At 41.8% G+C, this 25987-nt stretch overlaps 2 protein-coding genes across 3 annotated transcripts; both read right to left on the minus strand.

Annotated features, from left to right (window-relative positions):
- Positions 1-270: 270 nt before the first annotated feature.
- Positions 271-1924, minus strand: LOC140579158 (UDP-N-acetylglucosamine--dolichyl-phosphate N-acetylglucosaminephosphotransferase-like). Of its 2 annotated transcripts, XM_072701520.1 has the most exons (5): positions 1836-1924; positions 1638-1725; positions 1264-1419; positions 1139-1180; positions 342-398 (listed from the first exon to the last, which is right to left on the minus strand). In XM_072701520.1, exons 1-5 carry the CDS (start codon positions 1913-1915, stop codon positions 342-344), a joined length of 423 nt encoding a protein of 140 aa, XP_072557621.1. In that variant the 5' UTR covers positions 1916-1924. The 2 variants fall into 2 exon arrangements, with proteins under 2 accessions (XP_072557622.1, XP_072557621.1); XM_072701521.1 differs by lacking the exon at positions 1139-1180 and having other exon boundaries at positions 271-398.
- Positions 1925-4108: 2184 nt separating this feature from the next.
- Positions 4109-25046, minus strand: LOC140577616 (UDP-N-acetylglucosamine--dolichyl-phosphate N-acetylglucosaminephosphotransferase-like). Its single transcript, XM_072701519.1, has 7 exons — positions 24948-25046; positions 16556-16698; positions 16182-16337; positions 13647-13688; positions 10786-10826; positions 10354-10453; positions 4109-4567 (listed from the first exon to the last, which is right to left on the minus strand). The coding sequence occupies exons 2-7, from the start codon at positions 16613-16615 to the stop codon at positions 4535-4537; spliced, it is 432 nt and encodes a 143-aa protein (XP_072557620.1). The 5' UTR covers positions 16616-16698; positions 24948-25046; the 3' UTR covers positions 4109-4534.
- Positions 25047-25987: the final 941 nt, after the last annotated feature.

Consider the following 25987-nt stretch of genomic DNA (forward strand, 5'->3'; position numbering starts at 1 on the left):
ATCCTCATCTTAGTGAGGTACACTCATGGAAAGAAAAGTTACTTGGTAGTCTGACTTAAATTAATCCAGAAATCGCATGTCAGAAGATGAGGAAAATCTCACTGCTGAAGTCAGATGAATGATATTGCGATGGAAATGTGAAATTATAAATTTGGTTAGTGAAGGATAAGTAAACAAAAGAGTATGTAATCAGCTAAAGTACTACTAGCATCCAGCCTATGAAGCTATTAGTTGTGTGGTGCCTCTGTTTCCAGGATTCGCTTGCTACATGCCCAATCCGAATGACAACATCATCTTTGTATATGACCAGTGGTGAAGATGTTCAGCAGTTTGGAGAGGGATCAGGCTTGGGGGAGATTCTGCAGCAGACGAAAGCTCGGCCCTTGGGGCTGCCACTGCTGTCAGTAAAATAAACAAATTCATCAAAAAACAAATTATCTTCATGATGTCATTATTCATTTCATGCAGTATAAACAAATTCACTCTAACACAGACACAACAATCAAAAATCCTACTGAACACACACAGCTTCTTAATATTTCATTTATTTGATAAGCACTTTTATTCCAAGACCCACAGTTTTAAGCATCTGGAGATCAGGAGAAGTAATTAAGAGGTGAAAAGATTCATGGAGGGTGAAGCCGCCTCTCATATAATTGTTTGGTCATGATTCCAGCATAAGGCCAGTAGTCACACCTATACTTTCTTTAAGGGTTTGGGGTAAAACAGAACTTTAGATTTTCAGGATCAGAGCAAGCCCTAGTCTGCTGTATGAAAACCAACATGGATGACATCAAGAGAACCATCTGCGAGGACACCTGCCATGTAATTGAACATATTTCATGTAATAATCTTTAAGAGAATTACTGGATGATTACTGTGGGTGGACTGGTGACTCACAGGCTAGGGCTGTGTGCTAGCAACTGGAAGGTTGCTGGTTTAAATCCCATAAATGTCAGGAGTGATTCTACTCCATTGGGCCCTTAAGCAAGACCCTTAACCTGCCATTGCTCCATCTTGGGTATGACATTAACCTACATCCAGCCCTGCAAGCAGGTCCCAATTTAATAAAACCTATATTGTGCTGTCCCTCTCAGAATTCCACCCATGGCGTCTACATGTCGTAGAAGAGATGTACCAGGTGATAACGAATCCCAAAAGCCACAGCGCTCCCAAGCACCTGCAGAGAAGCGGGGGTTAATCAGACAGCCATGCCACAAGCAAGATCCCAGGACGAATAAATGTGACGTCATACGACAGCACCTGTATGAGCAGCATTACCCTCGTCAGGGTTCTTTCATGCATGGGTCCCAGAACCTTCAGCACCAGGTTGATGATGGTCATGTTGTTGCATTGTACAAACTCTCCATCTCCCTCTAGCCCTTGCTGCACATCTACAAGCCTTAATGTCTCTGCCACCTACTGGGAAAAAAGCAAACTGCAGTAAAATCAAAAAACACTAAAAACAGAATAGGCCCCTCATTGATATGATTTTATGAATGTGTAAGTAAGAATAAAGCAGAAATATTTCTTCCTTAAATTGTGGGGCAGATCTCCCCAAGGCACCCAGAGTGACCCATTAAAGATGGTTAATTAGAGAGGCCAGGGCTGCCAACCTGCCCATAAACACAGTTTACCTTTAGAATGAGGTCTCTTAATTTGCCGAGGTCCTTCTTCTTAAACTTGGAGTAGCTCATGCCCAGTTTTCCTGTTTCAGGATTTAGTCTTCACTCAGCAGCCCAAACAGAGTGAAAAACACATTGCTTCAATCCTCTGTCTCACAGGCATCTGGCCAAGAAAAGACCCACCATCATATAAGGGCGACCCCGGCTTACCTGGGCAGACGATGTCGTGGGCAGGGAACCAGGTGGAAGAGCTGGGGCAGTGAGTACAGGAAGTTAAGCACTTGAGGCATGAAGAAGAGCAGCATCTCTGACTGTGCATTTCTAAATAGCTACATTGACAGATAATGATTAAATCAAAGTTTTCACAAAATATTTAACCTGGGATACATGTATCTGATATTTCATTTCCTGAATCTGTTACTAATATATATATTTTTTATTTCCAAAACCTAATTCAGGTGAAGAAGCTTACTCAATGGTACCACTGCAGAACTCCTCCCCTCTACTGGATCAAAATTCCAGAAGAGGGTGCTTTTGTGTAGTCCAACCTCCAATTCCATTTAGATCTCAGAAACCTATTAAAACAATTCACCACAGGAGGATGCACTACTATGTGGCCCCAGAAGTTTATGCATTGTCACAGTAGCTATAACAAATACTTCAATTGTTTTGACTAACCTTGATGCCTTTGAAACCGTCTTCACTGTGAAACCAAATAGCAAGGGGACCAATGGTAAGGGCAAATAGCGGAGGAGAAAGAGAACAGGCTTTATCAATCTATCAATCAATCAATCAAAATACTTTATTAATCCCTAAGGAAATTATATGGTTACAGTTGCTACAGGACCGTAAGAAAATACCAATACTAGACAATACATGATATTTTAAATTACAAATATTACAATATCTCTAATAATGAAATTAGTCAATATATAAATATTCTAATATATTACAGAAATTAATTAAGGGTGAAATTGAATTGACATTCCCCTCTTATCATGCTGCCTTTTAATGTTAATGGTGTAAATACAGTTGCTGCAGTACATACCTGTGCTTAGGTGGAGGAGTTGCTATGTATGTATGCTATAAAGCTGGAACGGTGCAGAATGAATGCCATCGGTATGAACTGACCCTACTGAAGAGGTATAAAGTAATCAAATCCATGACATAAAACTGCAGCTGAAGCAGAATTTTTGTGGAATGAAAAACAAATATACCATTTTACCCTGTCAAAAGCATCCAGGGATACTACAACTTCAGTTGAGTCAAAACTGGGGGATATTAAGTAACTTCCTTGTGTTATGAAAAGATTGCATTTCCAACATTGAGCCCAATTTGTCTGTGGAGTTCAAAGTAGGAAATGCCTCTTAAAGACGGGGAGGCAGTACGTTAGCTAAGATCTTCAGGTCTACATTTAATTGGCCTGTTGCAGAGGAGAGGATCTTTGTATTTTTTAAGTAATAGTGAAAATGATGCAGCTAAGAGGCATGGTGGCAGATGGCTTTAGGAAAAGCAACATTGTACATTTTCTCTAAGACTGGGGTTAATAGAAGGGAAAGTGGTTTGTAAAACTCCACAGCGAGAACATCGGGACCACAAGACTCTAAGGACTGGAATGTCTCCTGCACTTCTAAGTATGATATAGATGCATCCAATTTGCTGGGAAGTTCGTCAGCATGTGGGTAAAAAAGCTGGCTGAGAGGGTTGGGGCCCAAACGTGTGGTGAAGAAGAGTAAAGTTTTGAGTAGAAAGTTTAAAAGACATTATTAATTTCACAGGTATCCAAAACAGTTACATGTCTATGATTTTTTGGGAATAATCTCTTGGGAATCTTGGGAAATTTAGACCTTTGTGGGTCTGACAAGCCCAAATGGACAGTGTGAGATTATTTTGCAGAATTAGGCAGGCTAAGTGTTACAAACACACTGCGCTACCAGTCGTAGAAAAGTGTAACATATACTGTACAATTATGTAAAGTGTATAATAGTTGACAATGATAATAAACAACTATGTTACTGGTGTATGTATGTATTATGCTGTACTGAGATCTGGAACCAAAAACTCCCAAGTAAGAAGAAAAAAAAACCTCTGGACAGACTGACATTACTGAAAACAGAAAAGAGTGAATTTGCTTGCTAAAAGCCAGGTGCAAGCTGTGATTAAGGTCAAGCCACAAGCCAATCAATGAGTTACTGTATTGCTGTTGTTATTGTAGTTATGATTAATACTTGTGTTTCCAATTGTGGCCTGTATGTTCAAAATGTCCAGCATCTGACCTTCCTGTGTTTTCCTTCTGTGTTTGGTTTGGTGCTCATTGGGGGCCTGTTATAGTCCTGTTCAGGACTAGGATAAAGAGTGTGTTCTGGCCCGGCAAGTAAGCCTCCTTGTCCTTTGCTGTGCTCATGATGCCTTGGCCTGTCCAGCGCTGCAGTACTTTTTCATCATTAGAATGTTACTCTTTCTATTTTACACACACATAACTGTGAAGTTTCATGTACTGAGCTCTCTTTATTCATTTATGCTGAGGTAAAGAGAAGGTCCAGAATAACACCATGGTTGTGAACAGTCAAACTGGGATGAACTGATGAGTCAGCTTTACTGAGGGTGTATTTAGGGCCAATTAATATAAACATAACAAATCATAATACAAATGTTTTTCCACTGTTTGAGGAATTATGAGTCATCCAGGTCTTAATTGCAGATGCATGTTTCAATTTGGAACAGGGGTGGCGAGTAGATCAATTTAATATAAATGAAGAATTTCCTGTCTGTCAGGTACAATGAAAACCAGCCCAGGGCGGTACTCTAAATGCCTGGGTCCCGGTCACATATGGCACATTCTGGGTATATATGGACATGATCCAGGAAAGAGGCAGGGTTCAAGGTGACCGGGCACCTGCAGGCTGATGTCACCACTCATCAAGTCTGGCAATTACTCCCACCTGCAACACACAAAACTATCAGCAGCGCAAAAAAAACAGGGACCATAACATCCACCCCCATAGCAGTAATGCCCAAAGGTATTTGTTCAAATCACAAATAAATATGAGCGTATAATAACTACACTAAGGACCATCACTTCCTCATGATGGTAAGCTAAAAGAATGCTTAATTAGTCTGACTTCTACTTGCTTTTCTCACATATCTCCTGTGAACAGGGGCAGATAATAGATTTATGAGGTAGATGAATGGAAGAACAAATCCGTAGCAATGTTATGAGCACCCTTAGCATGGAGTACATCCAGGTGTTACGGATGTAGAAAGAAACACCATTGCATCAGAGGCTGGTTGGGGTTGTGATGAGAATGTAGGAAGGTTAAGGGGTCATGGTCACAGTAAATCACTAGAGGAGATGCACCACCTCCTACATAAACATCAAAGTGTTGTAAAGCCCAAACCACAACAAAGGATTCTTTTTCCAATAATGGCGAAATTCATCTGGTAAGATTTACATTTTGGAAAAGGTGGATACAGGCCAATCAATCCCACCATTGTCCTCCAGGAGGAGCACCGCCCCAGCCCCTACCGGTGTCCATTTGCATTGTGAAGGGTTTGTCCTACTGAGGCACCATGAGTACTACAGCCAGGTTTTTCAAAAATTACAGCAATAACCTAGCATACCTAGAACACACTTCAGTTCTAGTATCTGGAGGAAAACAATCAATGGCTTGCCCTTACAGGACACACATGGTCCTGACCTACTACCTTACAAGATATATTACCATCGCTTTGGTAGACTCACATTTTGCTAAATTTACTGTGTTTTGTACCTGAGCCAACCAAATGAACAAACCATGAATACGTTGAACATGTTCCCACATATCACTGAAAACAGAAACATTGTCCAAATACACAGCACAACCTTCCAACCCTGAGTCAATGCTATTCATAAGGTGTTGGAAGGCTGCAGGCGCATTCCGTAAGCCAAAAGTCATAACTTTGTAAGAGTATAGTCCGATTGACGTGATAAATGCAGAAACCTCGTGCACATTGAGTCAAAGGGACCTGACAGTAGCCCTTCAGCAAATCTTATTTACCAACATACCAAGCAGATCTGACTTGGTCAGCATATTCCTTCATTTACGAGTAAAGGAAAGAGTCAGGGCTGGTTACCATATTCACCTTGCTATAGTTGGTGCCAAAACACTATGTACCATCAAGTTCATTCACCAGGAGGTAAGTGGAGGCAACTGGATGAAGATGGGTCAGATGAGACCATTATCCAACAAATGCTGGTATTTGGCTTTCAGAAGGGTTTGCCTCTCCATCAAAAAACAATAAAACCACTGGAGAATAGGGGCCAAATCCCTAACCTCAATATCATGTTTCAGCCATGTAATTTGGAAGAGCATATCAGAAAACAGGTCTGGAAATGGTGTAATAACTGATACAGAAGGCTGGCTCTGTGGTAGGCAAGAAACTGGACACTTGGGAAACTGTGGTAGATTGGAGAATGTTGGCAAGACTTCAGTCTATTATTGAAAATGTGGATTGCCCACTTCACGGGGTTAGGGTTGATCAAAGAAGCATCTTCAGCTGCAGACTGACTAGTATGACATGCTCCATTGAGCGCCACAGGAAATCCCCTGACTAGCATGACGTGCTCCACTTAACACCACAGGAAATCCTCTGATGAGTATGATGCGCCACTGAACACCACAGGAAATCCCCTGACTAGCATGATGCTCCACTGAACGCCACAGGAAATCCCCTGACTAGCATGATGCTCTACTGAACGCCACGGGAAATCCTCTGACTAGCATGATGCTTCACTGAACGCCACAGGAAATCCTCTGCCTAGCATGACGTGCTCCACTGAACGCCACAGGACATCCCCTGACTAGCATGATGCTTCACTGAACGCCACGGGAAATCCTTTGACTAGCATGATGCTTCACTGAACGCCACAGGAAATCCCCTAACTAGCATGATGCTTCACTGAACGCCACAGGAAATCCTCTGACTAGCATTTATATTGTAGAATTTATATTGTAGATTATGTGACTTTATTCAGTTTTTAGATTTTATTTAAACAGGGGAAGAAATTGAGTAATAAGTTCTGAGCACCTCTCATCATCTAGATGATTTAACAACAACATTACTAACAAGTTCAGCCAAGCAAACATTATACGGTCAACTGGCACTTTAATGTCATCCTATTCTACCACTGCCACCAGTCAATATGGTGCCATTGGCCACACAGTATCACCTGGCTCTACTCTGGCCCACTCATAATATGGTTTTAATCAATTCACCTGGCAAAGTCACGTTTTCTTCTTCCTGTGAGGCGTATTCACAATATACTTTATATAGATTATCTTGCCACCACAGCAAATTTTGCCTGGAAGAGAGAACCAAACACCTACAAGAGGGTGAGAACCTGATCACCTCCTTAGAACTCCTGATGGCAAGTAGGCTATGATGGTCAAACAGTCATTTTATTTGGTCTCATCCTGTCTTCAGGACCGACTGGCAGACAACGGAAGGCACAACAATTTGCCACAATTGTTGCTCCAGCAAAATGATCTCCGTGTGGAACTTGTTTGCTTACCAACACACCACCATTAATACAGGAAGCTTGCACTTGGTTCATAAACGTTCTGTTCCCTGCCCAGCTCCTCTCACGAAAGACAAAGAAGCACCGGCGAGAGAAAAACCTCTCATCTTCAGTGTCGTCCCCAATGGCAGCTTTATCAAGTTCCTTGGCAGAGTGCAGCACAATGTGTGTCACAGCACAAGCTCTGGTCACTGCTGAAGACTGTCATCAGCCTCTATCTCAGAAGGTGGCATCCCTGAGACCACCAGAGGGGATGAGACGTCATGCCAGATGTTGCTGAATGATGGAAACATCATCCACTGGGAGTGCAGGGCACACGGCCAACTCCACTCTGCCTTCCACCAAGTTGGAACAAAGAACCAATCTGTGTACTGGCATGGTAGAATGGTTAAGACCAATGGCAAAAATTAGGAGAGTGTTCCCTGTATCCGTTTTCAGGGAAAATGACAAACTATTCAGATGAGCCGTGTATATTATGTAACAGGAGTTTTAGACTTGCTTCCCACGAGTGCTACATACCCATCTGAAACAAAGGGCAAATAGCTGCCCTGCAGCAACCTGGGGGTTGTGGGTAGTTATACTGGGATCACTTAATGTTAGTCCCAGATGGAACCAGGACAGCTACAGCGTTTGCTTTAGCAGGGGCACCCCAAGGCTTTCCTCTGGCAGTTTTTCAGAGCCCCCCCTCTCAAACAGTAATGAAAAATCTCGTCAGGCTCATCCTTTGCTAGGTGGCCATTTCCTCTCATTACAGGCTGGCCAGGTTGGGGGCAGCAGGGGTTCTGTGGAAGTGCAGGAAACAGCCCAAACTCTTACTTGCAATCCACTCGCCATTTCTGGAACAGTTCAGTACTGTCTGCTAATACTGTGGCCTCTGCTGCAGTATGCAGATCCCACTTGGCAAGATATGTTGCCACCTACACAAGGAGGATGTTTGTATATTGTTCCAAAACAAGGAGATTAAACAAGTCATCAGACACTTCACATCTTGCAGAGCACCAGCGAGAGCACTGCATAATTATTTCTCACACAAATTCAACATGAGACTAATCTGGAGAATTGTGATTTAGAAACTTTCTGGTGATATGCCCTAGTAACTAAATCATATGGAATCCCTGAAGGGTGAAACACACCAGCAAATATGAAAACATTACAAGATTACCAGCACTGAAAAACAGAAAGAGTATGTATCAACTGAACAAAATGCGCTTGTTATTGATGTAACAGGGAGCCTGTCTGTCAGTGTCGCATTGTCTTACAGGGGTAGACAGCATTAAGCACCTGGAGAAATGAAAAATGAAAGTGAATGGCACATACAATACAACTAAAAATCTAAAAGTAAAAATATGAAGACAACAGAATAAAGTAAAAAGTATGTCTTTTATAGGAGAATCATCTAGACAAATAAATAAAGAATCAAATAACTGAATGGTTGTTAATGTGCAAGCAGCTTAGGTCTACATATGACCATTTTCAAGAAAGCAGGTTAAATCTCAGTTTCTCCATATCTTTATACATGGCACAAACACTTGTTAAATTAATATCTGCTCTGCTAATAGTTTTGCTACGTAGTGAAACATTTAATCTGTCAATTAGGCAATGCTCACACGGATCACATGACAGCTGTACTGCAAATTATAGCCAGAAGTGACAAAACATTTAGAAACTTGGTATTTAAGGCATTAGATGAGGCTCAAATTACGAGCAATAAATAAATTAATATCCTTTCTGCAAATAGTTTCACTACGTAGTGAGACTAACTTTTCCATTAATCAGTGCTCACACGGATCACATGACAACCTTACTGAAAATTTCAGCCAGTTGTGGCAAAACTTTTTGAAACTACATTTAAAAGTAGGCGATGAGACAGAAATTCAGAACAATAGATAAACACAACATATCTCCCCAGTTTGGGACCTAAACACCAAGACCATTTCCCTACTGTGTCATTTCCTGTGGCCCAACTCTTTCCTTCCTGTCAATGTTAGCCATCCTTCTCCATGACATAGGATTCTTATAACATAGACTGCAGGCTCATCTTTTCAGACTATTGGTCTAAACAAACTGTTTTTTTTTAATATATAAATTTATATACACCAGTGAGCCAAAACCTCATAACCACTGACATATTGAGTGAATAATGTCAACTGTTTTGTAAAAATGGCAAATATGCCAACAATATGCCAACATTTATGTACTTGCAGTCAATGCGTCGAATGCAGAAGAAAGGGGCAGGGATGAAAGTATGAGTGACTTTGGCATGGGCCAAATCGTGACTGACTCAGAGCATCTCCACAACGTCAAGACTGATTGTGTGAATGAAGGCAATCCTGTCTGGTATAAACCATCAGAAGGGCTCCGTAGGCACAAATGGCACATAACTTTAATGATGGTCACAGGAGTCATGTGTTGTGACTCAGCACATTGAGCCCTGCTTGGACATGTGGTTCCAACACATTCCACAGGTGCCTGACACATACACAATTGTCCACATGATGCAACAAGAAATGGGAGCAGGCAATCTTCCTCCATTGGTCCAAGGAGCAGTTCTGACACTCGCATACCTATTGCAGGCACTTTTGACAGTGGACAGGGATGAGCATGGGCACTAAGACCAATATATGGGCACATAAGAAACTGCTTGTATGTCAGGCAATTTGCACAAACCCTTCCATGTTTTTGATGAAGACGTGCCATGATCAGATACCAACACAGAAGAAAATAGCCGGCATTGGGTTTTCAATGGGACACAATGATTTCAAAAGCCTTAGATATGAAGATATTTAGGCTATTTGGTAGCTGACATGGAAACTGCGGAAAACTTTTGTTTTGAAGCTGCATTTCTCACAGTTGTGCTGTATATTAAAAAAGAGGGTAAGATGTATTGGGGAAATAAAGCAACTTATACAGATCAGATCAGAAGTGTCATTAGTTTTTAGAGAAAGATAAGTATTTGAAATACAGATTTTACCATAACTTGGATAAACTCATGAAGGACAAAACATTATAACCATAACGACTGTGCAATTCAAGGAAAAAATAGTTTATTTCATGCACTTTGTAAATGTTTCTGACAGTCTTCATTCCCCCCCAAAAAAATCTGGGGTGGCTGCTGCACAAAGGGTAACCGATTCGGTTGTCAGCCCCCCCCTCTTGAAGCACTGTACTCACCTCGGATGAAGAACAGAGCCAAAAAAATGATGTCTGACCCTCTGCATCCTGGCCACTTCCTTTTCCAGCATCTTCCCAGCGGAAGCAAAGAATAAGATCCCTGAGCACAAGGACAAATCGTCACCTAAACAGCTTCTGCCCCCAGGCTATCGGCCTTCTAAATAAGGACCCATGAAAAACTGTCAAAATGGAACCACGCACTGTTCAAGCTCCATTATCATATTTTAACTAATTAAACTCATCTGCACTGTACCTAAGCTCTTTCGCACATTACATCCATCCATTATCTATTTATTTATTTCTTTATTTATATTGTCCACAAGCTTGACTCAGCATTGCACATCTTCTGTAAAAAAAGAAAAATCCTTGTGTCTTTACTTTTAGATGTTTACTTGTATGTGTGTCCTGTTTATGTCATAATACCACCCGTACCTTGTACTTCTCTGTACTTGGCGAAGAAAAAGATTCTGATTCTAAAACAAAGAAGACATTTATATTACTACAAATTAACATTACATGAATGATATGACTTTTCACATGACCTCACCCCACCCTGCCTTACAACAGTGAACAGTCTTTAGCCAAAAAATCGCCTCAACTGAGAAACGTTCACCTGGCAGCCATGGTGACAGCGATGGTATAAATAGAGGACAGGTGACAGGTGACGACAGGGAGCCTCAGACCAACACGGCAGGCAGAATGGCCTTGGCAGGGATGACTGTGGTCACTGTGATAACTCTGGCCGCCCTATTTCTGGTCCCGCATGTTGAAGCAGGTGGCGCAGTAACAGGTGAGAATGTTACTTATTTTTATTGCTATATTCTGGTTTTCAAGTGATTTAGCTGTCATTTACGAAAAATACAGTTATGGGAGGGTGTTGCAGACTGTGTGACTTATCTGTGTGCTTTGCGTTGGATTTTCAGAAACTGCGTACTCAATCACCATAACTCTGGTCAATCGAATCTCACATGCCCCCAATCAGACTTTCAGTGTGGAAGTTGCCGATAAGGGAATACTCTGGGGTGCCATGAGACGACTGATGAGTCTTGACTATAGCTTCAGGTCAAGGCAAAATGATTGCTGTAAATATAGAATTTTAGGTTAAATTAATCTAATTTTGCCTTTGGGTCCAAGCTAACCCCATGTCTCCGTAGGTATGCGGTATTAGTGAGTCCCGATTATGGTCCTATCCTGAGAGGCATCAATGGTGCATTATCTAAACTTGAACAAAACATCTTCTGGAGGTTTTGGGTTGAGCGTCCCAATGGAAGAATCTTCAAACCAAAAACTGGTGAGTGAGGATGGAAGAACAACCCCTACGAAACATCATTGATCCTAATCCGATGTAATCTGATGGAAACAAAAGTTGCTTTGTAGTCTTACTTAAACTAATCCTGAAACAGCAGGCATGAAAATTTACGAATTTGTTAATCTGAGGAAAAAAAATCACTGATGAAGTCAGACAAATCACAAACGTGGAATTAAGCATTTGATTGGTAAATAATGTATTACTAAATTAAATTAAATGTGACTAAACAACTACGAACATCCAACTTGCAATAGTATTCAGAAACTAATGGTTGCATTGTGCCCCCTTTCCAGGATTCGCTTGCTACATCCCAAAAGCAGATGACCACATCATTTATATATATGACCAGTGGTGAAGCAGTTTGGAGAGAAGGATCAGGCTTGGGGGAGGTTCTGCAGCAGACAAAAGCTCGGCCCTTGGGGCTGCCACCGCTGTCAGTGACAATGGCAGATGATGATTTTTAAAATGGGAAAAGCACAGCCAATAGGAGACAGCATAACCAAAAAGGTTGTTTTTTTTATTTTAGCTGGCTAGGATCACATGTGTAAACTCTGCTCTCCTTTCTATTTGGAAGAATTTATCTATTATCGTGTCATGCCAGCATGGCTCCTTCTCAAGCGATTTAACCATTTTGAACATACAGACAGCTTAGTTACCGAGCTAGCTACAAAATTAAGCTACTAAATATCCCTAAACTTTCACTGAAAATTAAACAAACGATGAAACTCAGTTATAGCACCTTAATTTACAACATTTACAAAAGAAAACGTTGCGTAATGCAAAAACTATGAACTAAGTGCGGGTCCGAAAACGCGTAATCAGAGCATATTCACCAACATATCTTCGTTTATAAAACACAGCAAATGACCATTGCTGTGGTTCAGTTAGTATGATAGATAATGTTTTTAATAGCAAAATAAAATGAATTTTCATTGACAAATTCAGTTCTTTTGGCAATTTTATGGTGAAGCAAAACAAAAGAATTAATAATGGAAAATTATGCTCATGATACCTTTATTTGTTTCAGTAATTGACCTGCAATATAAACAAATTCACTCTAACACAAACACCACAGATGAAAACCTGCTAAAAACACACAACCATTCATGTCATTTGACAAATTCACTCGCACACAAACACTACAGACAAAAACCTGCTGAACACACACAACCTTTCATCACATTATTTGACAAATTCACTCTCACACAAACACTACAGACGAAATCCTGCTGAACACACACAACCTTTCATCATGTTTTTTGACAAATTCACTCTAATTCACTCTGATTTTTTTTTTATCAACTATTTTGTTCTAGTAAAAAGTTCTTTATGAATTAAATGTATTATTGTTATGATATTATTATTGTTGTTATTGTTATTATTATTATACAGTTTTAACGTCTGGAGATCAGGAGTAATTCAGAGGTGAAAAGCTTCATGGAAGGTGAAGCTGCTTCTCATATAATCGCTTGGTCATGTTAGCATCAAGATATCAAGAGAACCATCTGCGAGGACACCTGTCATATAATCTAACATAATGTTTCATGTGATAAAGTTTCAGAGAACCCTTGGATGGAGGCCTACAGTTACTGCTCTGCCTACTCTTCTTTTCTTGAGCATGATTTGAAATTCCTCTAAATTCTTTCTGCTTCTTGTTTATAAATTATATATATGCATTTTGTGACCATTAATTAACACAAACTAAAGCATTTACTTTAACCTAGTTCATTTAATCTGTCTGTAGGCATTTTAAATGCCGTTTTGCATATATTATTCAAAATTGTCATAATTTTGAGGCTCCTTCACATTCAAAGTCAGAACAAGAATAAACAAAAGAAAAAAAGGTACGATTTCAATTCAGTACATTCTTAAAAACTAAAAAGGCAGATACCAAATTTAATAAAACCTAAATTCCAGAGAGGATGTTGTGCTGTCCCTCTCAGAATTCCACCTATGGCGTCTACACATCGTAGAAGAGACGTACCAGGTGATAACGAATCCCAAAAGCCACAGCGCTCCCAAGCACCTGCAGAGAAGTGGGGGTTAATCAGACAGCCATGCCACAAGCAAGATCCCATCCATCCATCCATCCATCCATCATCTGCCGCTTGTCCGGGGTTTGGGTCGCGGGGATAGCAGCTTCAGTAGAGGCACCCAGACCTCCCTCTCCCCAGCTAACCCCACCAGCTCCTCGGGGGGGACACCGAGGCGTTCCCAGGCCAACCGAGAGATATAATCCCTCCAGCGAGTCCTGGGCCTGCCTCGGGGCCTCCTCCCTGTAGGACATGCACGGAAAACCTCTCCGGGTAGCCGCCCAGGAGGCATCCGCACCAGATGTCCAAACCACCTCAACTGGCTCCTTTCGACGTGAAGAAGCAGCGGTTCTACTCCGAGGCCCTCCTGGATATCCGAACTTCTCACCCTATCCCTAAGGGAGAGCCCAAACACCCTGTGGCGAAACCTCATTTCGGCCGCTTGTATTCGCGATCTCGTTCTTTCGGTCATTACCCATAGCTCATGACCATAGGTGAGGGTGCAACGAAGAGCTACGAGAATGATTCCTGGTCTTAGAGGAATGTCTTATGAGGAGAGGTTAGTGGAACTGAATCTGTTTAGCCTTGAGCAAAGGAGACTAAGGGGGGATATGATTCAGGTCTATAAGATTCTAACGGGTCTGGATGCTGTTCAGCCAAATGACTATTTCAATATTAGTCTAAATACTAGAACTCGTGGCCATAAGTGGAAATTAGCGGGAGAACATTTTAAAACAAATTTGAGGAAGCACTTCTTTACACAGTGTGTAGTTAGAGTATGGAATAGTCTTCCTGCTAGTGTAGTGGAAGCTAAAACCCTGGGTTCCTTTAAATCAGAGCTAGATAAGATTTTAACAACTCTGAGCTATTAGTTAAGTTCTCCCCAAACGAGCTTGATGGGCCGAATGGCCTCCTCTCGTTTGTAAATTTCTTATGTTCTTATGTTCTTATGAGGGTAGGGACAAAGATGGACCAATAGATCGAGAGTTTGGCTTTTTGGCTCAGTTCTTTCTTAGCCACGACGGACCGGTTAAGCGCCTGCAGTACTGCAGACGCCGCTCCGATCCGTCTATCCAGCTCCCGATCTCGCCTACCCTCACTCGTGAACAAGACCCCGAGATACTTAAACTCCTCCACTTGAGGCAGTACGTCTTCCTCAACCCGAAGAGGGCAACCCACCCGTTTCCGGCTGAGAACCATGGTCTCGGACTTGGAGGTGCTAATCCTTATCCCTGCCGCTTCGCACTCGGCTGCGAACCGCCCCAGTGCCTGCTGGAGATCCCCAGCAGATGAAGCCAACAGGACGACATCGTCTGCAAAAAGCAGCGAGGCAATCCTGAGGTCACCAAACTGGACACCCTCGACGCCTTGGCTGCGCCTAGAAATCCTGTCCATAAATATGATAAACAGGACAGATGACAAAGGGCAGCCCTGGCGGAGCCCAACACGCACCTGGAACACGTCCGACTTATTGCCGGCAATGCGGACCAAGCTTCTGCTCCGTTCGTACAGGGACCAGATCGCCCACAACAGTGGACCCCGGACCCCATACTCTCGAAGCACCCCCCACAGAGCACCTCGGGGAACCCGGTCGTAAGCCTTTTCCAAATCCACAAAACACATGTAGACTGGATAGGCAAACTCCCAGGCTCCCTCCAGTACCCCTGCAAGGGTATAAAGCTGGTCCAGTGTTCCACGACCAGGACGAAAACCGCATTGTTCCTCCTGAATCCGAGATTCGACTATCGATCTCACCCTCCTCTCCAGTACCCTGGAATAGACCTTCCCAGGGAGGCTGAGAAGTGTGATCCCCCTGTAGTTGGAACACACCCTCCGGTCCCCTTTCTTAAATAAGGGGACCACCACCCCGGTCTGCCAATCCAGCGGCACTGTCCCTGACCTCCACACACTGTTGAGAAGGCGTGTCAGCCACGACAGCCCCACAACATCTAGAGCCTTCAGGTACTCCGGGCGGATCTCGTCCTCCCCCGGGGCCCGGCCACCACGGAGTTGTTTAACCGCCGCGGCCACCTCAGCCTCAGTGATGGGCAAGCCCCCCCCAGCACCCTCGGGCTCTGCGCCCTCAGATGTCTCAAAGGCAGTATGCGTAGATGTATCTGAGGCAGGGTTGAGGAGGTCCTCAAAGTATTCCTTCCACCTCCGGATGATGTCCCCAGGTGAGGTCAACAGCCCCCCCCCCCACTATAAATAGTAGGAACCAGGAGCTGCTTCCCCCTCCTGATACTCCGTATGGTTTGCCAGAACCTTTTTGAGGCCGACCGAAAGTCACTTTCCATGGCCTCACCGAACTCCTCCCACGCCCGGGTTTTTGCTTCTGCGACCGCCCGAGCCGCATTCCGCCTGGCCCGCCGGTACCCGTCAGCTGCCTCCGGAGACCCCTGGGCTAATAATTCCCGGTAAGCCTCCTTCTTCAGCTTCACAAGCAAGATCCCAGGACGAATAAATGTGACGTCATACGACAGCACCTGTATGAGCAGCATTACGCTCCTCAGGGTTCTTTCATGCATGGGTCCTAGAACCTTCAGCACCAGGTTGATGATGGTCATGTTGTTGCATTGTACAAACTCTCCATCTCCCTCTAGCCCTTGCTGCACATCTACAAGCCTTAATGTCTCTGCCACCTACTGGGAAAAAAGCAAACTGCAGTAAAATCAAAAAACACTAAAAACAGAATAGGCCACTCAGTGATATGATTTTATTCATGTGTAAGTAAGAATAAAGCAGAAATATTTCTTCCTTAAATTGTGGGGCAGATCTCCCCAAGGCACCCAGAGTGACCCATTAAAGATGGTTAATTAGAGAGGCCAGGGCTGCCAACCTGCCCATAAACACAGTTTACCTTTAGAATGAGGTCTCCTAATTTGCTGAGGTCCTTCTTCTTAAACTTGGAGTAGCTCATCCCCTGTTTCAGGATTTAGTCTTCACTCAGCAGCCCAAACAGAGTGAAAAACACTTTGCTTCAATCCTCTGTCTCACAGGCATCTGACCAAAAAAAGACCCACCATCATATCAGGGCGACCCCGGTTTACCTGGGCAGATGGTGTCGTGGGCAGGGAACCAGGTGGAAGAGTACAGGAAGTTAAGCACTTGAGGCATGAAGAAGAGCAGCATCTCTGACTGTGCAGTTCTAAATAGCTACATTGACAGATAATGATTAAATCAAAGTTTTCACAAAATATTTAACCTGGGATACATGTATCTGATATTTCATTTCCTGAATCTGTTACTAATATATATATTTTTTATTTCCAAAACCTAATTCAGGTGAAGAAGCTTACTCAATGGTACCACTGCAGAACTCCTCCCCTCTACTGGATCAAAATTCCAGAAGAGGGCGCTTTTGTGTAGTCCAACCTCCAATTCCATTTAGATCTCAGAAACCTATTAAAACAATTCACCACAGGAGGATGCACTACCAATGTGGCCCCAGACGTTTATGCATTGTCACAGTAGCTATAACAAATACTTCAATTGTTTTAACTAACCTTGATGCCTTTGAAACCGTCTTCACTGTGAAACCAAATGCTGAAGGAAAGCCACTAAAATGATTAGGGACCCCAGGCACCCAGGCCATGCTCTGTTCACCCTGCTACTGTCCCCTGCTGGCCACCTACACCAGGCGGTGCTGAAGGAAAGCCACTAAAATCATTAGGGACCCCAGGCACCCAGGCCATGCTCTGCTCACCCTGCTACTGTCCCCTGCTGGCCACCTACACCAGGCGGTGCTGAAGGAAAGCCACTAAAATCATTAGGGACCCCAGGCACCCAGGCCATGCTCTGCTCACCCTGCTACCATCAGGCAGATGGTACTGCAGCATCAAGAGTCGGACCAGCAGGCTGTGGAACAGTTTCTTCCACAAGGTCTCCAGGATGTTGAACTCCAAGTGATATCAGCCAACCCCAGGTCACCACCCCCACTCCCCACTACAGCGAGCTGTACTATATTACACCTACAGTCTGTCTGCCCGGCGCATGGTGTACTGTATGTGTACCGTACTACATATTATACTGTTGCATTTCTGCATATGTAGAGTTGTATATTATCGTACAGTTGTTTATGTACAGTCTTTATGTACAGTACACTGTTGTATAGATGTTTTTTTCATACAGTTGGCATTTATTTCATGTACTACACTGCAAATAGGAACTCATGACCCAAGACTTTCACTCACTAGTTCACCTGTTCTAGTGATGTGACAATAAAAATGATATGATTAGATATTCTATCCTCCTCAAATGCTCAAACCAAACCATTAATCAGCATCCCTGATCTCTGTTACAACTGTGAAATACAATATATAATACAATATATGTACAGTGAGGGAAATAATTATTTGACCCCCTGCTGAATTCTTAAATTGACCCATTAATAAAGAAATGAGAAGTCTATGACTTCACTGTTTATTTCAACAGCAAAAGATAGATAGATCAACAAAACAAGAAAGAAAATAATTATGTAACAGTTACAAACCAATTTATCATTTATTTAGGGAAATAAGTATTTGATCCCTTGGAACACAGGCTTTAGTACTTGGTGGAGTAACCATTGTTGGCAAGCACAACTGTCAGATGTTTCTTGTAGTTGGTCACCAGGTTTTCACACAGCTCAGCAGGAATTTTCATCAACTCCTCTTTGCAGATCTTCTCCAAATCTTTAAGGTTTTTAGGCTGTCACTTGGATACACGAAGCTTGAGTTCCCTCCATAGGTTGTCTATGGGATTAAGGTCTGGAGACTGGCTAGGGCACTCCATGACCTTCATCTGCTTCTTCTTGAAGCAGCTTAGGGTTGCTGTCCTGCTGGAAGACCCACCCACAATGCATTTCCAGTGCTAGCTGAAGAAAGGAGGTTCTCTTCCAAGATTTTACGCTACATGGCCCCAACCATCTTTCCTTCGATGCAGTGGAGCCGTCCTGTACCCTTGGCAGAAAAACACCCCCAAAGCATAATGCTTCCACCTCTGTGTTTGACAGTAGGGATGGTGTTCCTGGGGTTACAGTCAGCATTCTTTTCCCTCCAAACACAACGAGTAGACAGCTTGATTTTGGTCTCATCCGACCACATCACATTCTTCCAAGCCTCATTGGAATTATTCCGGTGTTCACTGGCATATTTCAGATGGGTCTGAACATGGGCCCTCGTGAACAGAGTACTTTGTGAGCACTACAGGATTTCAAACTATAACCGCATACTGTGTTACCAATGGTTTTCTTGGTGACCGAGGTCCCTGTTGCTTTGAGATCATTAACGAACTCCTCCAGTGTAGTTCTGGGGTTAGTCCTGACTGTTCTCAAGATCATTGATGCCGCACAAGACAAAATCTTCCTTGGGGCCTGAGATCAAGGGTGATTGACAGTTATTCTGTCTTTCTTCCATTTGCAAATAATTCCACCAACAGTTGTTACTATATCACCAAGCTGCTTGCTGATGGTCATGTAGCCCATTCCACCTTTGTCAAGGCCAACAATCTGACATCCTTAGACAGCTCTTTGGTGTCTCTCCTGGTGATAAGATCTAGAAAGGTTAGTGACCAAAGAATAATCTTTAAACAAAGTAATGCCAATAAATGTGAATGCTGGCTTGGTATTTGTTAATACTTATTTAAGTACTACTTGTGTGCTGACTTGTAGGGTATCAAATACTTATTTCCCTAGATAAATGACAAATTGATTTGTAACTGTTACATAATGATTTTTTTGTTGTTTGTTTTGTTGAAAATCTATCTTCTGATGTTGAAATACCATTGAAATTATAGAGTTCTCATTTTTTTATAAATGGGTGAACTTAGGAATTCAATGGCGGGTCAAAAAATTATTTCCCTCATTGTATATCTCTCTCAATGTGTCAGGACATGAATTGCTGTTTCAATACACTAAACAGCTACATCTGGTGGATTTGGACGTTATAGCAAGCAGCCTGGGTGAAGAACACCAACACCACCTCATTGAATTACAATAAGATTTTGTAGACACTGTTACAAATATACATCTTTGTATCAATTTCAATGTGAACCAAAAGTAAAATAACCATTGTCTAAACATTGTGTGTATATTAAATTTACGCTTTATAAATATATTGTAGCTGGATCAGTGTGGTGGGGCATAATTTATAATAAGAAGGAGAAAGCTCTTTATAAAAAAGGAACAAAAGTTCCATATTTATTAATAGCACACTGCCAGAGACAACCAGCAGTGGCACAAACAAGGAAGTCAACAATTAACATTGCACTTACAGTCGGGGTAGACAGTAATGGAAACATGCATTCTGCAGTAAAAAATTAAATGGTTACAACATTTAATAATCACAATGTTAATACATAGACACACACATTACATTACATTTACATATTGCACATCAACGTGGCATGGTACAAGGAATGCCAGTAACCAGGAAAATTACTTATAAGTGCTGCGGTGCCGCATTGCCCCCACTTGAGGGGTCAACCGTCCTGGTCACCCACAAGTCAACCACAAAGTCCCTAAACCACAGAGGTGGCCAGCAGTGGCACAGGCACTTATTTACTGTTCACACGATTTCAGCGCTCCTTACTGTCAGTGTCAGCTGAGTCAGCACGGGTATGGGTCGGGTAGAGCTGGCATACATTGCAATGAAAACCCGTCACTTCACGGTATGGGTCCAGTATGGCCTGATTCCTGGTGCCAAAAGTCTGTACCAGAGAAGGTCAACTCTGGTCTGCAGCTGGTCCAACAGAATCTCATGGTCTATAATGTCAAAGGCAGCAGTATCTCACGGTCTATAGTGTCAAAGGCAGCAGAATCTCATGGTCTATAGTGTCAAAGGCAGCAGAATCTCATGGTCGATAGCAGGGGTATTCAACTAAAATTTAAAGAGGTCCAGTTAGAGAAAATTTCTTGAAACAAAGGTCCGGAATATCATAATGTCTAACTATTTAGTGTGATACTGTATACATTTAAGGAGCCTATTAGTTGCATCAACATTGCATTTTATCAGTAACTGACTGTCAAATCAAATTAATTCAGTACAATTCAAAATATCGTTTTGACAATATTTATTGTCACGTGACGCAGAACTTCGTCTGAATTTTTGGTTGCGGGTTTTAGCTTTGCTGCTGCTATTAACACTAATGGCACATCAGCGCAGACAAAGGGCTGCATGAGCCGAACTACGTCTAGCTTGGCGGTTAGAGGTGTTTGACATTCATTGCCGTGGGAAACGGCGGTTCTACTTCTAAACCACTACCGAAAAGACCACAAAAGCTGCGCCGGATAAAATAGAAGCGTCAGGTTTTAAATAATAACTTAATGTTTTGGCTATCGGTCCGGGTCCGTATAGGACAGCTTCTGGGTCCGGACCTGGACCGCGGTCCGCCTGTTAGTGACCTCTGGTGTATAGTGTCAAAGGCAGCAGAATCTCAAGGTCTATAATGTCAAAGGCAGCACTGAGATATAGAATTACAAGAAAGCAGAGGGTAATCAATCAACTGAATAGACACAACTTTCTCAATTATTTTAACAGGAAATTGAAGGTTAGAGGTTGAGTTCCTTCATGGGGGTCTTACTCTATCTGATGCAGTCTTAGTTTTCAGTGGGGGGGTATTTGTACATTCTGTAATTCTGGAGATAAATCTCTCAACAAATGCATTACAAGGGAGGGGGAGGAGGAAGAGAGAAATCTGGGAAGATAGGTTTCCTTAAGTACAGGAGCACCATTACTATCCTGCCAGGTCTTAGTAAGAAGATGACATCAAGATTCTGGTTTTCAATCATCTGGCCTACTTTGAAAGATTTGTTGTCGAGTGAATGGACATTCAGTACTGCAGCTTAAAGAACCTGGGGATTTAGTTTCTAAGTTAAGACACTTCATAACAATGAAATTATACTTATCTGAACCTCTCTGGTGCTTCATTCTAATACTGCCATGCCACCTGCTATTACAATAACAGGGATATTCTGGCTAATGGCATGGATTCTTACACACCAGTTACTAACAGCTGATCTCACTGCATGATGGGGGTCGGTGTATATCTCATTCATACAGCACAGATCCTCAACCATTCCCCCAAGCAGACTTCTGCATATGGGAAACACGTCTATAGTAAGTGACCGTGGCTTTTGATGAGTGACATCATCTCGGATAGGATTCCTGGGTAGATGTGTGATGTTGTACAGCAGGTTTTATATAAGCATCTGTGTCGCCAAAAGGTTGAGATGCAAACTACTGTACGACACATGTACCAGAGTTTGAGAACCAATGAAATTAAATGTTATGTATGCGAAAATGAAGATACAAAATGTATTGTAAATGAATGCAGGAAAATAATGCATTGCAAAAATCTGGGACATGTAAGTTATTTGCAGGTAACATTTGATTTAAAAATGTTCCCAAATAGAACAACTCTCTCGAGACAGAACTGGTGCTCAAGGGTACCTAGGTAACCATCTAGTCCATGTCAGGGGGGCACTCTGAGCTACTTCAGGTTTTACAAACTACTTTAAAACTGAAAGGCTCCTGTGCTTCGCTAAAGAGTTAAATTTTTATTGTGCTTTGACTTGTTTCTTTTCCTTGATTGAAAGACCCATCTAGCTGTTTCACATTAACATTAGTGACACATGCGTGATTGTAAAAGACTGACAAAAAAGCGCACAGCAAGAACTCAGTGCTAAAGTGAAATCAAGGTATTTTAATTGAAATGGTAGTTTGCAAACCCTGTCTTAGCTTTGCAAAAAAAAATCAGCTTCTTGGCCTTGGGAGCCAGTGTTCCAAAACCAGGTACAAATTGTAGAACAGTGGTACCTCAAAACTCGAATTTAATCCGTTTAGAACTCCGGATCGAATCCTAAAAAGTTGTGATCGAATTTTCCCCATAAGAAATAATGGAAAACCAATTCATTGCTTCCCGGCCCCAAAAAGTTACATCTCTAAATATGTTTTTTTAGCATTTACACAAAATGAACCGGATAAAACAAAAAGATCATATACTGTACTAAACACATTTAAGCACATTTATCAAAACAGTAATTTGTAAAGTAAGAAAATAAATGCATCCAAACAATGTGTAAAGTTAAAAAAAAACAATGTGTCCTGCCCCGATAGTCCGCTCCTTCCGTGTGCCACGCCCCCTCGTTAACCCTGTGTGGAATCCCCATGTGATCAGCTGTTTCTGGTTGTTGTCATTAGTCCTCTATTTAGTCCGCTTCAGTTTGTTTCCCCAATCCGGTCATTGTATTGTCCGTTTGCGTTTTGCCTGTCTTACCTGTAATTAAACACCGTATTCCCCGATACCCTGACGTCTGCGCCTTTGTCTCTGTTCCGTCCGCTTGACACGACAATATTATATAATTAATTGTATTAATGGTTTATTATTAATATTAAAATAATTAATAAGAAATCTTTATTTTAAAATGTATTTTATTATATAATAATTACTGTTACTGTCTATAATTGTCTAAATGTATTTTTACTGTCTAAATATATGTATTCAGCTAGTGTAAACATGCAGGATGCTATCACAGCAAATGCGAAGCTTAGACTGAAGCCTTACCCTATGTTTCCGCTTAGAGACGTGCTGCGTGACTCATTTCCCCGCGCATACAAATTATCTTAGGTCAGCGTTCACGGTTTGACTTCTGAGATTTAGATCGAGTTGTAGGTAAAGATTTTTTCGAACTGGTTGGTTCAACTTTTAAGAAATTGGAGTTCTAATGAGTTCGAGAAGTGAGGTACCACTGTAGTACAATTTTGTTCACCAAAAAGATTTGTTCTGATTAGTTCAGTGGCACTTCCTGTTTGCATAAAATAGATCTGAAGCACTTGTGGTCTGATATGTCAAAAATAGCCTACTGTTTAGGCTAAATAGTGTAACGGAGTAAAGCCAAATACCACCAATAATTCAAGTGGAGAAAAATAATATTTGTTATTGAATTATAGTCTGGGTTTAGGGTCTCTAAATCCCATTGTCTAGAAGCTATTGGAAAAATAATATTTTTTTGCAAAACAAACAAACAAAAAATCCCGTAAAATATGCAAATGGTTAAAAACTAATGACAGCTGCTGTCTCCTGTGAGGCTCAGGTTGTAGTATAATTTGCATTTGGGGTCCCATAGTCTAGAAGCTACTGAAAAAGAAATCCCTTTTAAAACATGAGTAAAAGTCGTTGTGTGCTATGTATGTCAGGTAGTTCGACGATATGCACGCATTTTGGAGTCACTAGTTTCCATGGCATGGAAGCAATAGCAAGCAATTAGTATTTTGTTATTTGGGCAGTAACTAGTTGACGGTCCATAAATCAGCGGTAAGCGATCATCTGCGAGGCTGTGGATCTGAACTGGAGGTCTTTTACCACTAATGACGGCTAGCGTGAGTGAGACACCGGCGCTTGATCTGGAGAGTGTGTCGAATATCCAACCTAAAACTGATTTCAGCTCACTTTAGTACACACACTTCTTTTAGGTTGGACACAATATTTTGGCATATATTTAAAACCATTCGTTTTAAACAACAAAACACTGAATGTTAGTTGTATATTAGATATAATAACAAAAAAGCTTCTGTATTTATTGACGCGAATTTCACCAAGCGCTAAAATGACCGTAAATTTGATTTAAATGGACATTTCAATACGAACTCTAAATGACGCTTTTTTCTGTTTTCTCCAAAACGTTCGTATGACTGCTCTGGAACTTTCGTAAATGTGCGAACTTCTTCAGCATGTTCTCCTTATAAATCCCCAAATATTCACATAAATGTACGAACGAATGTTTCTCATATTTAATTTCGTTCGCACGAAGCCTTTATTTAGCTCCTATGACTTTTCTTTGGAGGCCAAAATATGCTTGAAAGTAATCTTTTCTCTGTTCTGGTATAGTAATGTTTCTAATCTATTCAACGAAAACATTGCTTTCATCTAAGATTTAACGCTAAGTAAGCTCATAATTTTAATGGAAAAAACTAGGCTACTTAGTATTATGTACAATGGTTATGGAGGAGTCTAGTAGGCTGTGGAGTAGCTGAATATACTTGTTTTGTATGCATGTTAACAAAAGAGTGCCAAGTGTATTGGAATAAGGAAGAGGTCATGAGTGTCTGATTTGAGTGTATGATCTGAGTGTCTTAATGAGAAGGTGTCTGTGCTGGTGGCACACTGGTCCCCACCCATATGTATTCCCCGTGGGGGGGATACAATGATACCGGTAAGTCTCACACAGCCTGCGACACTCTCCCAAGTATGACATAGCAAAACATAATTCTCACCTGCATGTGTTTCACTTGTTAGGACTCAAGGGATCAGAGTCATCACTGCCGAAGCCATTCTGCCTGCCGTGTTTATCTGAGGCTCCCTGTAGTCACCTGTGTTTGTCTGAGGCTCCCTGTAGTCAAAAGTCCTCTATTTATATCATCTCTGTCACCATGGCTGCCCGGGGAACGTTTCTCAGCTGGGAGGATTTTTGCCTAAACACTGTTCACTGTGGTAAGGCAGGGGGTGGGGTGAGGTCATGTGAAAAGCCATATCATTAACATGATGTCATTTTCTAATATTAAAAATAATCTCTTATTTTCTGAGTACAATAAACACCATATTTTCTTAAATTATGCAATAATTATGTCTATGTCTTATTAGGTATCTCTAGTGATAATTTACAGTAAAATATATATATTTTTTTACTACAATCATGCTTTTTACATATTTAGCAAATTAAGCAGTAAGACTCTGTGGCAGTTATCAAATTTTGAGACAAATTGCACCAAAATTAAAGCAGCACTGGATATTGATAGGAAAGAGAATTAAGGACAGCCTCAGATGCTTGATCTTTTTACTGTGATAATTTAAAAATATTTGACAGAACTTTTTCAACCTTGTTTTTTCAACATATAAAGAGGGGGACACAGGTGCAACACATGGGCAATCAAGGCAAGGCAAATACAAGGGAACACACATGTGGGCAATCAAAGCAGGACAACTATGGGAGAACATGCATGTGGGCAATCAAGGCAGGGGGACTATGGAGGAACATTCATGTGGGCAGTCAAAACAAAACCACTATGAGGGAACATGCATGTGGGTAATCGAGGCAGGTCAATTATGAGGGAAGACGCATGTAGCCAGTCAGAGCAGGGCAACTGTGAGGGAACATGCACGTAGACAATCAAGGCAGGGCAACTACAGGGGAACACGCATGTGGGAAATCAAAGCAGGGCAACTATGAGGGAAAACACATGTGGACAGTCAATGCAGGGCAATTAGCAATGAAGGCACTCAACACACATAAAGTGCCTGATAGAAGGGCACTTTG

Source organism: Paramormyrops kingsleyae, chromosome 17, assembly GCF_048594095.1.
Source record: "Paramormyrops kingsleyae isolate MSU_618 chromosome 17, PKINGS_0.4, whole genome shotgun sequence".
NCBI lineage: Eukaryota > Metazoa > Chordata > Actinopteri > Osteoglossiformes > Mormyridae > Paramormyrops > Paramormyrops kingsleyae.

Excerpts from the sequence above, each read along its gene's own strand:
- LOC140577616 (XM_072701519.1), bottom strand. The coding sequence starts at position 16,615 with ATGAGCTACTCCAAGTTTAAGAAGAAGGACCTCAGCAAATTAGGAGAC. Across the intron at positions 16,338-16,555 it reads TAGGAGACCTCATTCTAAAG|GTGGCAGAGACATTAAGGCT; the intron begins GTAAACTGTGTT and ends TTTTCCCAGTAG. Across the intron at positions 13,689-16,181 it reads GCGTAATGCTGCTCATACAG|GTGCTTGGGAGCGCTGTGGC; the intron begins GTGCTGTCGTAT and ends ACTTCTCTGCAG.
- LOC140579158 (XM_072701520.1), bottom strand. The coding sequence starts at position 1,915 with ATGCCTCAAGTGCTTAACTTCCTGTACTCACTGCCCCAGCTCTTCCAC. Across the intron at positions 1,726-1,835 it reads CCACGACATCGTCTGCCCAG|ACTAAATCCTGAAACAGGAA; the intron begins GTAAGCCGGGGT and ends TGCTGAGTGAAG. Across the intron at positions 1,181-1,263 it reads GGGTAATGCTGCTCATACAG|GTGCTTGGGAGCGCTGTGGC; the intron begins GTGCTGTCGTAT and ends GCTTCTCTGCAG.